This window comes from Seriola lalandi, unplaced genomic scaffold (assembly GCF_002814215.2).
Source record: "Seriola lalandi dorsalis isolate HSWRI2012SDOR001 ecotype SW California unplaced genomic scaffold, Sedor1 jcf7180002054957, whole genome shotgun sequence".
Taxonomy (NCBI): domain Eukaryota; kingdom Metazoa; phylum Chordata; class Actinopteri; order Carangiformes; family Carangidae; genus Seriola; species Seriola lalandi.
Genome location: NW_019525508.1, coordinates 299671 through 315953, shown reverse-complemented (window position 1 = coordinate 315953; position 16283 = coordinate 299671). Strand labels below are relative to the sequence as shown.

The 16283-nt window shown below is 44.2% G+C and overlaps 1 protein-coding gene across 1 annotated transcript in view; it reads left to right on the top strand.

Annotated features, from left to right (window-relative positions):
* The window catches only part of ptprt (protein tyrosine phosphatase receptor type T), a 314644-nt gene that overhangs the window by 103404 nt on the left and 194957 nt on the right, over window positions 1–16283 (top strand). The window contains exon 8 of the mRNA XM_087170691.1: window positions 3983–4276. Coding sequence (XP_087026817.1) covers window positions 3983–4276 — 294 coding nt within the window. The remainder of the gene's footprint in view (window positions 1–3982; window positions 4277–16283) is intronic.

Below are 16283 nucleotides of genomic sequence, written 5' to 3'. Positions count from 1 at the left end.
ACCCCCACCTCGGTGTCATCCTGGGCGCCAGGTTGTGTGTCGCTGGGCGGTCTCTGTAACTCTCCCCTGTAAACGAGCTGGCAGAGGGAGGAATGGAGCGACGGTGGGAGGAAACAGACGGAGGGAGTAATTGAACGATCCCGCTCTCTCTTCCTGTGGAGCAACATCAGGAGAAGTTGTTGAATATAAATGATGTAATGAAGAGTCGGCTCCGTTAAAGCAGTTGTAAAACACAGTTAACAGGCCGCCGTTGGAGGGAAGTGTGGGTGTTCTGTCTTGTTACTGCGGCATGTGTACGCCACATCACGGCTGACCATTTTGCAAATTGTGTGTTTGGGATTTTTCTGCATCTTCTTTTATTTATCTGTGTGTATTAAATCCGGCTCGTTTCAAAACAAGGGAAGGAAATTGCGACAGGATGAGAGCGTTTCGCTTCCAGTGAATCAGCCTGGAAGAAGTGAAGTGCTCTTTCATTAAGGCAGAGATGAAACCATTTAGGAAATGTGACACACAAAATGAAATGAAACAGTCGGACTGAAGCCTTTGTTGACAAAATTGTTGTCTGTGTGTGTGTGTGTGTGTGTGTGTGTGTGTGTGTGTGTTTGTTTGTGTGTGTGTGTCAGGATGATGAGCATCATTTATTTTTCTCCGTATTTCTTTAAATTTTCTTTCCAAACCGTCGCGAAGAACAAAAGGTTTCATGAATATTAAGATATTTACTTTTGACTGGAGTCTATATGCATTCAAATGCAGGCACCTTTTTCTCACATATACACAGAGATGCTTATTGTTTTTTACCCTCTCCTCCAAACACACAAACACACACACACACACACACACTTACTCACAGGCTGCATATAGTTGAGATGGATGAGTGTGTGCTGACTGACAGTTGATTCATCGGTCTTGCAGCCACCATACATATTCTAATGGGTCCTTGAGGAAAGTAAGAAAAAAAAAACTTGCACAGTGAAATCAGGACTTTTGCTTTTAGACAGCGGGAAGAGAAGGAGCCATTTTTCTTAGCCGGCATAACACAGCTGTCAACTGACAAAGCACCTGCCACAGAGAGAGAGAGAAAAAAGAAAAGATTAATACTAAGAGACCCCAGACTTCAGCCTTAAAATGACTCTTTTAGTTGCTTACTGTTTGGAGTGAGGAGTTAATGTGCACAATCACACAGGCATTTTGTTTTTTGAGCATCATAATCAGTTTACGGAGTCTGTGATGATAATAGCTCATTTGCTCACTTGCATGTTGGTGATTAATGAGTGACATCAGGGCGTCTGGATGATTGAAAATAGAGACGACACTGCACTGAAGGGAATTCAGTTTGGGAAAAGATGCAGTGTCGATGTTACAAGTCAAACATCTTCTCCATCAGATAAGCATCATGGGAGGAAGCGGGTTAACCTCCGTCTCTTACTGCTAGACACTGGAAGTGATTGTGGTCCATCTTTTGAACCTTCGGGTGAATGACCTTTCTTCCTGAAATGCAACTATATGAGATTGTATGCCTTTTTTCTCTTTAATATCCATCATTATTGTTGTCATAAACGCTGATGGCTGTCAGTTCATGGGTGAGAGTTGGGAGGGAGGGAGGGAGGGAAGGAAGATAAATCCAAACCTCTCTAGAAAAGAAATGTATAATGTTCAAACTTAATAAACATAAGTGATAAATAGTTGAACAGACCACCATGGCAATAAAATACTTGATGCCTAACAGTAGACAGGTGAAACTGTCATGGTTTGCCCTGATGGACTCTTTATGTTTGGACTTTTGATTAATTTCCTGTTTTATTTTGTAGTAGAGTTCCTTGTGTGTTTTTACTTCCTGCCTTTTATCTCATGTTTCCCTCCTTGTTGATTGTCTTCCCCGCCCCAGACCGTGTGTTACACCTGTGTTCAATCACTCTCGCCTCCCAGGTGTGTATTTAGTCTCTGTGCTCCCACTCGTCGTCAGTCCGACCGTTGTGCTGCTGTTGATTTCCAGATGTTCTCCAGTTCTGCTCCTGTTCATTTAGGAGTTTGACTTCTCTGCAGTTTCATCAGTTTTGTACGTTTCCTTTGTTTGTTAAAAGACCTTTTTCCCACCTCTACCCTTTTTGTGTTGTCTGCATTTGGGTTCAGTTATTCCTGCAAACGTGACAGAAACTAGGGGGTGAAATGAGGGAGGAGAGGGGAGGGATGGAGGGATGACATAAGACAAAGATCTTCATCTGCAGTTGGCACATTTAAAAACGATATGGAGCCATGTTTTCTCTGTGCTGTTTAGTTTTCCTGTGGGGGAGGGAGGCGGGGGGGCACGTGAAGGGGCTCAAACAGGTATGATTTTATCTGTGTGGAAGCCTCTATGTCACAGCAAGGCTACAAACTTTATTGATCTAAAGGAACATTATGTTCCACTGCGATAAAGACCAAATACGATCAATAAGTGAGTCCAAACTCTGCAGCATCCTCATGTGTTTGCTGTGTGACTGCACGGCGCTGTCTATGGTGCTGATCCCGGGACCGGCAGATATGTAGGAGCTGTCCGTGGTACTTACCACAGTGATGATGCAGGAGTTTAAAGCAGCTATTTGTAAGTTTTGCCATTGCTACATAGCTAACGTTAGCATTAGCAGCTATTTACTTACCAGTCTAGAAGAAGCGTTTGAAGTTCAGCATCAATCTTCATTCTTTTACTCACAAACATCTGTCTCCAGAGGTGGAAAGAGACACTGATGTTAACTCTCGTCTCTATCACGTCTTTTCTTCTACTGAAGTTAGCATGCTAACCAGCTAACAAGTCATTGTAGCCTCCAGGACGCAGCGCTGCTCAGAGGACGTATTATAACCTCTTGTCTTGATGAGTGAAGCTCTTGTCGAGCAACGATCACCATCACTCCGCTGCGGGCAAGAAACCACGTCCTGCAGCAGAGAAAATGTACATATAGCCCCTTTAATGTCCTTCAGGAAAGGGAAGAAAAACAATGTCACTGTCAACATGGTTGCTTCCACCTGTTCCTGTTGCTCGAGAGTGTTTCAGTTCCAGGTTGCTGCGTCTCTGCATCGCTTTTGTAAGTCGCCACCTCCAAGTCTGAGCCGTGCGTGGGCTGTATATTCTACCTTTGTGTGTATCAATTCATCGAGGTCTCACTTCTCATATGGATCTTTGAAATCTCATTTTGAAAAGAAGCTTGTGTCTCACAAAGAAAAAAAGAAAAAAAGAAAAGCCCAGGAAGGAGTAATAAAGCATCGTATGCTTTTAGGCTTGACAGAGGCCATTATTTTTAAGTAGCATAATGTGAAAGTCTAGTGGCAAAGTAGCTGTCAGCAACATGTCAACAGAGTGATGGATTAGTGCTACAGGTGGGGAATTCACTCTCTCAAACGTCTCCTTTTTTTAGCCTCTAGCGCCTGTTTTCAATTCAGACGTCAAACCGCTTTAACTTCACATTTACATCACAGAGCGGCGGCGGCGGCTCTGACGGCATGAATAAGATTCCATCTCTAATTCCAAGATCACACATTCCTTCACACAACGCGGTCGTCCGAGAGTCCGTGAGGGTATCAGAGCACAATGTGAGATGTTGGTGAAACCGGATATTGATACGTGACACAGTCATAACTTTCTTTCATGTTGCTGATGGATATTTGTGTTGGGGAAATGAACTGAGGGGTGACAATATCTTGGCAGGCGGGTGGCACATAAAACGCCACGTAATAAAATGATGCATTTCAAATTGTGTCTGCTACTTTTGGAGATTAAAGAGTGCTGCAAGAGTGAGTGTGTGTATGTGTGTTTGTGTGTGTGTGTGTGTGTGTGTGGCAGCACTGATTGGACTTTAAAATAGTTTCCAGGGGAAGATGGGTTCAGGTTTGTATCTCAGCAGTGACGAGCTCAGGTGTTGGTGCAGTTTCTTCTTTGATCTTTATAAAAACAAAAAGGAACAAAGGTCAGAACTTCACTTAATCATCTACTCTGTTTTCCGTTGCACAGCTCCGCCCACCCCCATCGCTCCGCCCGAACTTCTCGCCGTGGGCGCCACCTACCTTTGGATCAAGCCCAACGCCAACAGCATCATCGGCGACGGGCCGATCATCCTGAAGGAGGTGGAGTACCGCACCACTTCGGGGAACTGGGCGGAAACCCACGTGGTCGACGCCCCCACCTACAAGCTGTGGCATCTGGACCCAGACGTGGAGTACGAAATCAAGGTGCTGCTGTCCAGACCCGGGGAGGGAGGGACGGGGCCTCCGGGACCGCCGCTGGTCACCAGGACCAAATGTGCAGGTGAGTGAGTTTGATTCTTCTTCTTCTTCTTCTTCTTTGTGTTGCTCAGGTCTTTGATTCACTTCCTGTCTGAGGGCAGCTCTGTGCTGGAGCTGATCGGTCTGAAACAGTGTGTGTGTGTGTGGATTAGCTAACGCAGCAGGAAACCTGGGCCTCAATACAGCTCCTCTCTGTGGACTTCACAGCTATTCACTTCCTCTTTCTTTCCTCATCACCACAACATTCCTTCCACCTCTCTTCCTCTTCCTCTTCCTCACTAACTCTTCCTCTTTTGACCTCTCCTCTTCTTCTTCTTCTTCTTCTTCTTGCTTTCATTGCAGCTTATTACGACCCATAGTTACGACCAGTAACTTTCTCCTGACCCAAATCAGCCGCTGTAACTCTTTAACTTCCTTTAAATCGTTTCTTAAAACGCATTTTTTCGTCTCAGCCTGCGGTGATGCCCGACATGTGCTTTATTTATTATTATTTTTACTTAGTTTATTGCCTCTTTTTTAATGTATTTACTATTTACTTTCACTCACTGTCAGATCTTTTTTTTTATTGTGAAGCACTTTGTTAAGAAACATGCTATATAAATAAAGTTATTATTATTATTATTATTATTTTTATTATACTGACAGGAACGAAGTAGGAAGTCAGGTGAAAGTGATGAGACGTTTCTCATGTGAAACCAACAGTCAGTGTTTCTTTTACCCACGACTGTCCCACAGTCGTAACTGCGTGTTTGTTATCGTAACCATGACGACAAAGGTCCCCCGACCTTAAAGAAGTACCAATATTTTAACCCAAGCCGCCATCTTTTCCTCAACCTAACTCCGTTGTTTTTGTGAAGGTGTGGTGTGGCACACCTGTTGCCGTAGAGACGCTGTTGGGTCATATCAGCCTTTTCTCTCTTGTTCACATTCTGTCTCTCGTCCTTTCAGTCACTGTTTCTGTCTTTATCCTCTCACCTACCACATTTCTCTCCTCTTCTTATTCCCCTCCTCGCTCTGCCCATCTCTCCGTGTCCCTGCCGTCCTCTTTTTTTATTTCTTTTTACATTCCCTCTCTTTCTGTCTGTCATTCTCGCTCAGCCACTTCTCTCCAGAGCTTTCTGTGCTGCAAAGAAAAGAGACAAAGGCCTTTGTCAGTGTTTTTCTTTTCCTGAGAGGAGAAGAGATGGAGGGAGTAAGACAAACAGAGAAGTGGATGAAAAGGTGAAGGAGCTGTTCGTCTGTAAGAAAATATAGCTTGTGTGTGTGTGTGTGTGTGTCTGCGTGTGTGTGTGTGTGTGTGTGTGTGCATCTTGAGGCTGTAGTTGCTTTTGTGAGAAGTAAGTTACGTCAAAACTTTGGAGGGTTAAGTTGGCAGGTGCTTTAATTTGATCGGAGAGGGAATTATGTGGTGTGTGTGTGTGTGTGTGTGTGTGTGTGTGTGTGTGTGTGTGTGTGTGTGTGTGTGTGTGTTGTTTATGTGGTAATCAGCAGGTGAAAATGACGTGTTAATAATACAGACTCTCACTTTCCATCCATCAGTCTCTTCCTCTAAACCTTCTCTCCATCTTTCTCTTCCATTTTAAAGAGTAAAATCCACATTATTCAACATGTTTAATTACTGCCAACAAATACAAACTTTTTAAAATGGTAATAAGGATGAAGCTTCATTTATTAAAAGGCTCAGCGATTTCTCCAAACATCTGGACGTTGTAGATTTTAGCAAGTGTTCCTCCAGCAGCAGTAAACGTTGCCTCGTTGGGGACTATTTTCAACAGTGGATGAATACAAGACTTTTGATGTAGCGAGTAGTTTTAAACCGGTTTGTCTGCGAAGGCTTCACTGGATGAACGTTGGCTTCGTTGGCAGGTGATTGGATGAATCATCTGTCACCGTGCATCATGTGACTTCAACCAATCAGACAAGGCCGTCAGTGCTCTTATCTCCTCCTCTTTCAATGACCAGAGACTAGTGATGTAACTGACGCTATAGCAACGTCTACGCTAACCTCTTTCCTTCTCGCTGTCTTCACACCTAAGACAGCTGCCAGTAGCTCCTCCCTCACGGGATGCTGATTGGTCGAAGCGCTGTGGTTCGGTCGTGGACATGAACGTCACAACTCTGATAAATAACCAGGAGAAATCATGAACAGCTCTGTCTTTGACACACACACACACACACACACACACACACACACACACACACACACACACAGTGTCAGACTCCCTGCCGTGCCCACCTGAAGCCCTCCCGCTTTGCTTTCACAAACACTTTTCTGGCTGACGACATACACTCTTGTGTACACACACACACACACACACGCACACACACACACACCACACACACACACGCACACACACACTCTTCAAACTTTAATTTTGCTCAGACAAAACTTCAGATTGAAGACTCTCAAATCACAGAACATTTTGAATGTGATGTGTTCTCACTGCGCATGTAGAAATAACTCCCTGTTGACAGGTGTGTGTGTGTGTGTGTGTGTGTGTGTGTGTGTGTGTGTGTGTGTGAGTGTGATGGGATTGGAGCAGGCAGGTATGACAGATGTTCACAAGCCTGCCGGCCAGTGGCAGGGTTGGTGTGTGTGTGTGTGTGTTTTGGTGTGTGTGTGTGTGTGTGTGTTGGTGTGTGTTACTCTCCACACCTTCTGCGTTCACCTTCTCTTCCTGTTAGCATCTACAGCTGGGCTCAGGCCCCGCCCACAGGCCTCATCATCACTGTGGCATTTCAATCAGATTAATTGTGACGTCTCCGTGTTAAATTCTAAAACTCTGCAGCTTTCAGCTCATCAGCATTTCTCACAGTTGAACAGGTTGTTCTCCACGTGAACTCGTAGTATTTGGAGAAACCTTCATGAATTTTACAAGCTCCCTGCTGTAACCTGAAGTGACTCCAAACAGATAAAGAGCCAATAAAGAAACAAAAAACCAAGTGAATGATAAAAGACGTGATGTGCATTAACAGGTTTGATTTTCTGGCTCCGACACAGATTGAACCTCTGACGAGTTTTAACTGCAGATTCCTGTGAATCACCCTCCGTTCCTCCACCAGCTCCACACTCCCATTGTTGCTCCTCGCCGCCGCCGCCGTCGCTCTGAATAGGATTCAGGCCATTTCACCCAGAAGCTCTTCGGCGGCTCGGAGGAATTCGCCTCCTCGAGCGCGACGCATTTGCGAGAGCGATGTTGTGACGACCGGATCGAGGAGGCGAGCTTAAAATGAACTCTCCGGGGTTTTTTTTTTTGCCCGGAGGTGCGGGCGAGGACGCGGCCTTGATAATGATTGATTTCATCATCCGTCCCCCCCCTCTCCACCTCCTCGGTCTCATCACTCCATCCTTCTGCTCCTCACTCCTTCCTCACTCTTCAAGGCTTTTGAACGACTCGCCCTGTTTTCATTTGGATAATAATTTCTCTTTCTACTCGTCTCGGCGGAGCGGTTATTCCCTCTCTCCTCCAGCATCCGACATGTGTGTGTGACCTCTGTGCGTCGTCTTTCTCTCTTAAGTTGGCGACACTGCTTTGCTGCACAGAGCCTGTCGACACCCTCCCTTGACATTTCGCCACCACCCCCCCCTCTATTTCCTTCATCTTTGTCCTCTTTCCTCTCCTTCATCTTCCTCTCTACCCCTCCCTCGTCCTCTGTATTCCTTCCTCTCTTCTCTCTCTTGAAAATATTGCCTTAAACTCAATATTCACCGAACATAAAAAAGTGAATACAGGCTGTGATCCTTGTCTCTATAAATATCAGCTTTTAACTTCAGCGTTACCTCTCCAAAGTGCAACTGCATCCTCGTCTAATCTCCTCTCCTCACCCCTTCTCCTCCTCCTCCCACTTCTTCTCTCTTCCTTATAAATTCATATTTTTATGTGAGGGATGATAAAGTAAGTGTTGGCTAATATGTTACCCTATAAAGATAGACTTTTAATTCACCTGCTGCACATAAATCTTCCTTTTAGTGTCTTTTCTGCTCTTCTTCCTCCTCTAGCGTTTCCTCTCCTCCCCTCTTCTTTACAGGAGGCAGATGCTAATGTGAATGTTGGCTAATATTCAGCACTCTATAAAGACTTAATCCACCTGAGAGTTATATACTACAACCCAGCGCCTTCTTCTCCTCTCCCCCATCTCGCCCATTTCTTATAAAGTAGATCTTTATGTGAAGGATGGTAATGTGAGTGTTGGCTAATGTGTTGCCCCATAAAGATGGATTTTTAATTCACCTGCTGGGTATATTCTGATTTGGCTGACACCGCTGCTCCACTGTTCTGCCAAGCCAAGCAGTTTAGATGCAGTTAAGAGAGTGCATCCTTTTCTGCGTGAAACACCGGCAGAATCAAACTGCTCAGAGATCAGCTTTTGGAGGGACAATAAATAAAAAAACAACACAGTCGATCCGTTAAAGAGAATCACTGAAGACGCCTCGAATCAACCCTGTGTCCCAGAGACGATGTTTCTTTACAACTGAACTGCAACAGCAAATTCATTCTGTCGGAAACGTAACTGCAACTGTATAAACCAGTGGTTCTCAAAGTGGGGTCCGGGGACCCGCAGGGGTCCATGAGGGGGCTCCTGGGGGACCCCAGCAAGAAGGGGAATCTATTATTTTCACTATAATTCCATCCACAAGTAAATTTTATTTGTATAGCACCATTCATACAAGAAATGAGACTGAATAATAAGTAACGTAATGACAGACTATTTGGTTGTAGGTCTTAAACACTTTACATCTCTACAACAAAACTGTTATTAAAGGGGGTCTGAGGTCTAATTTGTGTCACTTTAAGTCTTTGATCCACTGGTTTAAACCACAGACTGTAAATAAAGATGGACGCAGCCTCTGTGACGTCATCCACAGGTTTCTGAAGCTCAGAGTGAGCTGCTCCACCGTCACCATCTTGGCAGTGTCTGACTCCGCCCCCTAACTCCCAACTAATCTGAACATAGTCAAAGAGGAGGGGTGTGTGTAGAGTCGTTTTATGGCAAGCATATGCTCACCCACCTGTCACTCAAAGAGGCCACGCCCTCAATCCTCCATAACTGTAGTACTTAATAAAATGTAAACAGGTGAGTTATATAAACAGGTGAGTTATATAAACAGGTGTCATGAAGGAGACCAAAACAGTTTTTGTACCAGGCTGTAAACATGTTTATTTCTGCTGTAAAGTTGGACATTTTAACATGGGAGTCTATGGGGACTGACTCACTGTTGGAGCCAGACTCTAGTGGTCGTTAGAGGAACTGCAGCTTCTGGTTCTTCATGTTGATGCTTCATGTTTCAGCTGCTTGGTCTAAACCATGACGGGGCTGTAGATTTGAACCCTGGTTTGTTTTTTGTGCGTCTGCCATCCACCCCACCGCTACCTCAAAAAATAAAACCTTTCCCCTGAACACGATCCAGCGAGTGATTCTGTTTCCAACTCGACGTGTTTGCTGTTACAGTTTAGTCGTATAGAAATGGAAACATCACTTTTAGGAGTCTGTGATGCTCTTCCCAGCTTCCTGTTAATGAGGTGACTGTTAGTCAGGAAGAGATATAATCAGATGGTACAAGAGTCGCTGCCAAATCACTGTCACCACCCGGCTTCACACTGCTCTCCCGTCACCTACTCCACATCCATCCGCCAAGCTGCGTCTCCTCTTCCTTTGCTGCCCGGAGCCGTCTGACGCCGCCAAAAATGACGCAGCGATTTCCATCTGCGCACCAGAGGATGATGTTCTGAGGTTTTTCCTCTCATGTGTCTCTCGGCCAAACCATCCTCCACCGGAGATATATATCCTTATCTTCCGCAGACCACAGCGAAAACGTTGGCACATGCAGAGACGCCGGAGCACATGTGAAAAGTGCAGCTTTTTTATCCAGTATCAACCCTCATCACAGATGATCCCACCTTTTTCAGCAGAGTGGATTTAGGCCTCTGGGACGTTCCTGCTTCATTTCCCTTCTGGACAAAGGTGACTGCTCTAATTATATCCAGTTCACTGGCCATTTTATCCAGCTCTCCCACACTAATGTGTCTGCAGAAGCCACAAGACAGCAGCTGAGAGAGGCAGCAGCACTTTTACCTTCCAGATCTGAGTGATTTTCCTTTTCAGGGAAGATTTTATTTAATCAAATCCTTGATCTAATGTTTGAGGAAACTGTAGTTTTCCTCCAGCTTTGGTTTTTCTTATCAATTCTTTTAGTAATGATCATATTTTACTCGCTGTAAAGACACTTACTGTTGCAAAAGGCCTTAATCATAGACTGCAAACAAAGATGGCCGTAGCCTCTGTGACGAGAGCGGTTTTAAAGCTCAGAGTGAGCTGCTCCACCGTCGCCATCTTGGCAGTGTCAGACTCCGCCCCCTAACTCCCAGCTAATCCAAAAATGGGCAAAGAGGAGGGGTGTGTGTGTGAAGCAGAGACTCAAAGAGGCCACGCCCTCAATTCTCCATAACTTATATAAATAAAATGTAAACAGGTGAGTTATATATGCTCGGCCTAAATAGGAAAAAAAGAGGCTTTAAAACATTTAAAAGCATTATTTTATCTTTTGTCGTTTGTTTGAAATGTTGTGCAAATGATTTGTCGGCCACTTGCGATACCTTTACAACCATCGTAACACACTTTACAACTAATGTATTTTTGCTTTTCGTCATTTCTCAAGTGAAAAAGTTGAAATAAATGCTGCACAAAAGTGGATTGAGTTGTACTTGACTGAAACTGAAACTTGAGCATAATGATATGTGAGATGGACATTATTCACCTTCAAGGACAGTTTCCAAACATTAACTTGCATTAACTCGCCTTTTCATCTGAGGATAGTTTGTTCGATGCGTCATGAGCATGTGCAGAGATTTGGACTCAGGAAGTCACAGTTTCCCTCTCTCTCCTCCCGTCGCTCTGCCCCTCTTTCTCTCGGACCCATTCAAGCCTTCTTTACTGCTCTCCGACCAGAACGGCATCTTTTCATCTCTGCGCTGTGCGGCGTAAAGGAGGCTTTCACAATTGAAGGAGCTCGTTTCCACAGTGCCAAGAGCAATTGCACCAATCACAAAGTGGCCAGTTCTGCTGGTGAAAAGCTCCGGGTTTAGTAGTGAAATGAACAGGTGCCCTTGTTCCCTACTTTTTCATTCATTGTTATAAGTGCAGTTTAAACGAGGCGGCTCATTGTTACCGCACTTCCCTTTTCTCAGACACAGAAGAAAGAAACACAAACTACAAAACAAATTAAGATTCAATCAGGAGATGGTTTAGTTGCATGAATACGTTTTTAGCCTGTAAGAAATTTAAGTTAATTGTAGCTGTACAGTAAACGGCTGAAGTACCAGATGTTTCTTTGCTGTAATCACAGATAATAAAAGGAAACTCTGAGTCCTGTGTTTCCCTCCAAAGCTCCAGAGCAGGAGAACTGAAATCTTTCCGGGGGGGGGGGCATGAGTCAACCCTCATGTAATCACACTTTAGAGAAGAGAGGGCTTGAACGGAGGATAAAACTCAACTCAGATCAGATAAAACTGCCTCCTCTTGTTCTCACATTTCTTCAGAGGAACGTCTCTCGGTCTCTTCTGTTTTGTGCGTTCTCTCTCTTTTTCTCAGAACATCTTATAATTCTTTTGTCCTTTTTATTTTTTTTCTCCCTTCTCTGTTCCTATCATGCTTCTCGATGTAAAACCAACTGTCCTGCTGTGTTTTGTTCTCGTCCCTTTGAGTTTCCATGTCAGCATTTTTTGGAGTCTGAATGTCTGTCATGTCCTCAGTCCTTTCATCCTTTCTTTTTTAGTTTCCCCTTCCTGTCTTTTAAGGTCATTCTTCTTTCTTTGTTTTTTCTTTTTTTGTTTTTTTTGGTTCTCCGCAATCCAACGTTCTCTCATTCACACGCTGAGACCGATAACCACCCACAGAGCGCCTCGCACTTTCCTGTGAAGTCTTCTTTTGAATTTGCTCTGATGTCTTGTCACTCTTTCAGCGTAGCCTCATTGTGGCTGTTGTTGCGGCTTTGTTGCACTGTTGAAATCCTGCGTCATGCAGTGCCCCCTTTTAACTGACTGAAGCGTGTCGGTTTGAGGGACATGTGCCACTCTCGTCGCTCGAAACGCGACAGGGTTATTATGCTGTGTTCAACTTTAAAACCAACTTTTGAAGTCCCATTGTTCTCATGTTGAATCCGAGATGGCAACAGGGAAGAGAGTGGCTGCAGTGGAGGTCCTAAACTCTGGGGGGAAGTAGCCCATCTAAGAGCCCCACCCCCTTCCCACCCCCCCACATGCATACTTTTGTCAGACACTACAATTTACAGATGTCCCCCAAACGCCCCACATGCAGAATATTAGAAGATGGTACAATTTACACATGTCCCCTAAATTAGTTACGGGGAGGTGAAAAAGCAATGAAAATGATGTCACACAAAACAATGAAAGTCAGGTGTAAGTGTGTGTGTGTGTGTGTGTGTGTGTGTGTGTGTGTGTGTGTATGTGTGTGTGATCTGCTTCATTTCCCATTAACACATGTACTCCAGTGATTTGTTCTTTAATATGATTCTTAGTTTTGTGTTTTTGCACATGTGTGTGTGTGTTTGTGTTGCTTTCACAATATGGAAAAACACACACACACACACACACACACACACACACACATATACACGTATACACACATACACATACAAACTTGCAGGAACATTACTTCTCAGAATACATTAAAAAGTAATCTTAGGAAGACATTATGAAGTCGCAGCTGCGTCTTGTTCAGAAGTTATCTGAGCTTCTATTTAAGACCAGAGCAGATTCCCCCCCGACAGTCTGCGCTCCACCTGCCTCCGCCGACACGTCACTGTGTTCACGCGTCTCATCCTGATCCATCGACTCCAGGAGGATTTCTAATTCACAGACCAGAGTCCTGGTGAGGAACAGCTGTTTATACTGTCGATTGTTATAGATCAAAATAATACGAGTATTACTTATAGGTAATGTCGTTACCAATAATACTAATGAGTGTTGTTAAACATATTAAAAACACATTAAATTAACTTTTGCTTTTTGTCTGAATAAGCAAAGTATTCTGAAAAAATGTTGAAAAAACACTGTTTTGATTTTAAAATCAGTGATTGAAACTAAGTTTTGATTGATTAATATAAAAGCTGCTTTTACTTTCATTCCTCCAAAACAAGCTTCTTTCTTCATTGAACGCAGCAGCAGATGTTGAATGTGTTTCCTGTCTTCCTGGAGGGGAAGGGGGGGGGGGGGTCTAAACTGAGCGTGTGCAGTACGGGTGTCGTCACTCACGCATGTTTCTGATTGGAGGGAATAAGACTCGTCACAACCGTCTCCCCTGAACTACTCATCAGTTTCTCATCATTGATGTGGGGCTTGTCTTTGTTTTAACCGGCTGTTAAATGAGAAGTTTCAGCGTGAGCGTTTGACCTGAAGCGTCGTCCCTTTAAATTAAAGTTTAAGGAAATTCGTCGCCATCGGGAGAAAATCCAACATTTTAGGAAACGAATGAAACCGAAAGTCTATTGAATCAAACGTTATGACTCAGGCTGGTGGATGTGATTTGCCCTGAAGAGAGACGAGTCCGCCGGCCTTTTATACTCAAAACCTTCTGAGAGCATCTGTGTGTGTAGGTGTGTTTGTTCCTCACTCCACACTGGGGGGTGTGTGTGTGTGTGTGTGTGTGTGTGTGTGTGTGTGTGTGTGTGTGTGCACGCTCTGTCAGGCATTGAATATGTATTTGTGTGTCTCTAGATTGAAGGATCTTTTCATCATCAGATCAATCAGAGCGATGGGGCTCGGGACTCGGGCTGTGAATACAGGATCACCTCTGAGTCGCCGTGAAAATACAAGGGATCAGAGCGGCAGACTGATGACACACTCACACAGCAGCCCTGTCCTCAATAACTTCTGCTCACATGCCCTTGAGCACGGCACCCAACCTCCAGACACTGGCCTCTCTCTTTTGTGTGTGCATGGTTCCCTGAGGGCTCTTTATTATCCTGCGTCCAACCTGCACACGATCTGGCGTATTCACATCGCAGCTGAATTTTATTTGAAGAACAACTTGGATTTTAGAAAAAAATATAAATATATATATCACCACACTGAAAAGTTCAAACAGGTAGTAAAAAAAAAAAACTTTATTGATTTAACAAAGAGAAAAGACAGGGTTTAACAGGCAGCTCCTGTTCTGCTTTGACGTTAAGCTGGATAAGAAGTTCAGTTCATGATCATTTATCTGACAATAAGGAGAAAAATCCTCACTTTAAGTTTTATATTGAAACAGAATAAAGAAACCCTCCGTGATGTTATCTTAAAAATAGCCAAAAATATTCCTTTTAAAGCATCGAACGAGCCGAGCTAGATGAAACACAAACCATCTTAATCGTCATTAATTTAACATTTTTTAAACTGATTTGACTGAAAATTCCTCCAGACGTGTTTTAACCTCGGTACAAATCCTCTGCTATGATTCATATTTAGTTTAACAAGGTTTTCATCTCCTCTGACTTCCTGATTGATAAACCTGGATCAGGCCTTGAGCCCCGCCCACCACCTGCTGGCTCCAGGTGGACAGGTGAAAGAGCAGAGAGCATCAAGATGGTGAGAGGAGGAAACATCAGAGAGACTCAGCCACATGTTTGAGCCTCAGTCAGACCCAGACTCAGAGGAGGAGTCTGAGACCAGAACCAGAGATTAGCAGACGGGTCAGAACCGTTAGCGCAGTTAGCATCTTCTTACTTGTTTATGTTGTTTGTTAGCTTGTAACTGGCAGTGGCTGAGACAGTATTAGCAGATGTGCTAATGCTAACGCTCTCTCTCTCTGTACTGACGAGGTGTCAGTTGTATTTAGCCCCGCCCCTTCATCTCCACAAGCCGACAGGATTGGTTCCTGAGGTTTGTGACATATGAAACCCTGAATCCGTGTTTATGAGACTGTGATTGGTTCACTGCCGTTCAAGGTGGAAACACTAGAATATGTCACTCATCATATGTCTTGTATTATATAAAAACATCATGGACGTTAACAAGGTCTTTAAATGAACAGTTAAAGGTGCATTTCTCTCCAAACAGCCACATGAGGCCTGGTCTTCTCTGTCTTCAGCAACATAATCGCTACCAGTAAAAACATGAATCCAGACCGATCTACCCAGATACGCCAACAACACTTCAAATCTTCCTAGTAACAGGCCTCTATTCTGAGGGTGTGTAAATGTGCGAGTCGTCGTGGCGCAGGAGGGAGAAGGTGTGAAGTTTGTCTGTCTGAGCGACGAAGTGAGAACTGCTTAAAAAACCAGCGACAGACGTGAAAACACGAAGCTGCAAGAGTCGCAATGTTCAGCACGAAGACGCAGCGACGCACAAACACGGACACGCAAACTTTATTTACAACACGAGCTAAAGGGCAGTTTATTCTAATGCTGTGTTGCACGCGCACACACACACACACACACACACACACACAATAACATGCACACACACTTTTTGCTCGCAGCAGTGTAGCGGTTGTAATCAACACTTGAGAGAGAGCTGTGAGCAGGCAGGATGAGTAACACCAGGGGTGAGAGAGAGAGAGAGTGTGTGTGTGTTTGTGTGTGTGTGTGTGTGTGTGTGTGTGTGTGTGTGTATGTGTGTGTGTGTGACTAAGTGTGTGGAGGGTGTGTGTAAAACAGATATGTGATGAATGTCAGGGGAAATAAAAACTTTCAACAACAATATCTTGAAGGAACAAATATAACTTACAAATACAAAACGCACAGTACAGACAGGAGTCATGATATGTCCGCACTTCTGCAGGTTAGTGTGACTACCCATAATCCTCTGGGGTTCTTCTGTCGGTTCGTGCGTGCGCCTCTCACTTTCTGTTTCTGCCCTCTCCTGCTTTTTTTTTTCTTTCTTCCTGAGACCTCATGTAACAAAACAGAATGAATTCTGGGTAATAAGCTTCCGTCGCACACATGGGCTTGTGACACACACACATCCACACACACACACACACACACACACACACACACACACAGCCAATGAAGCAGCAGAGTTTGAGGA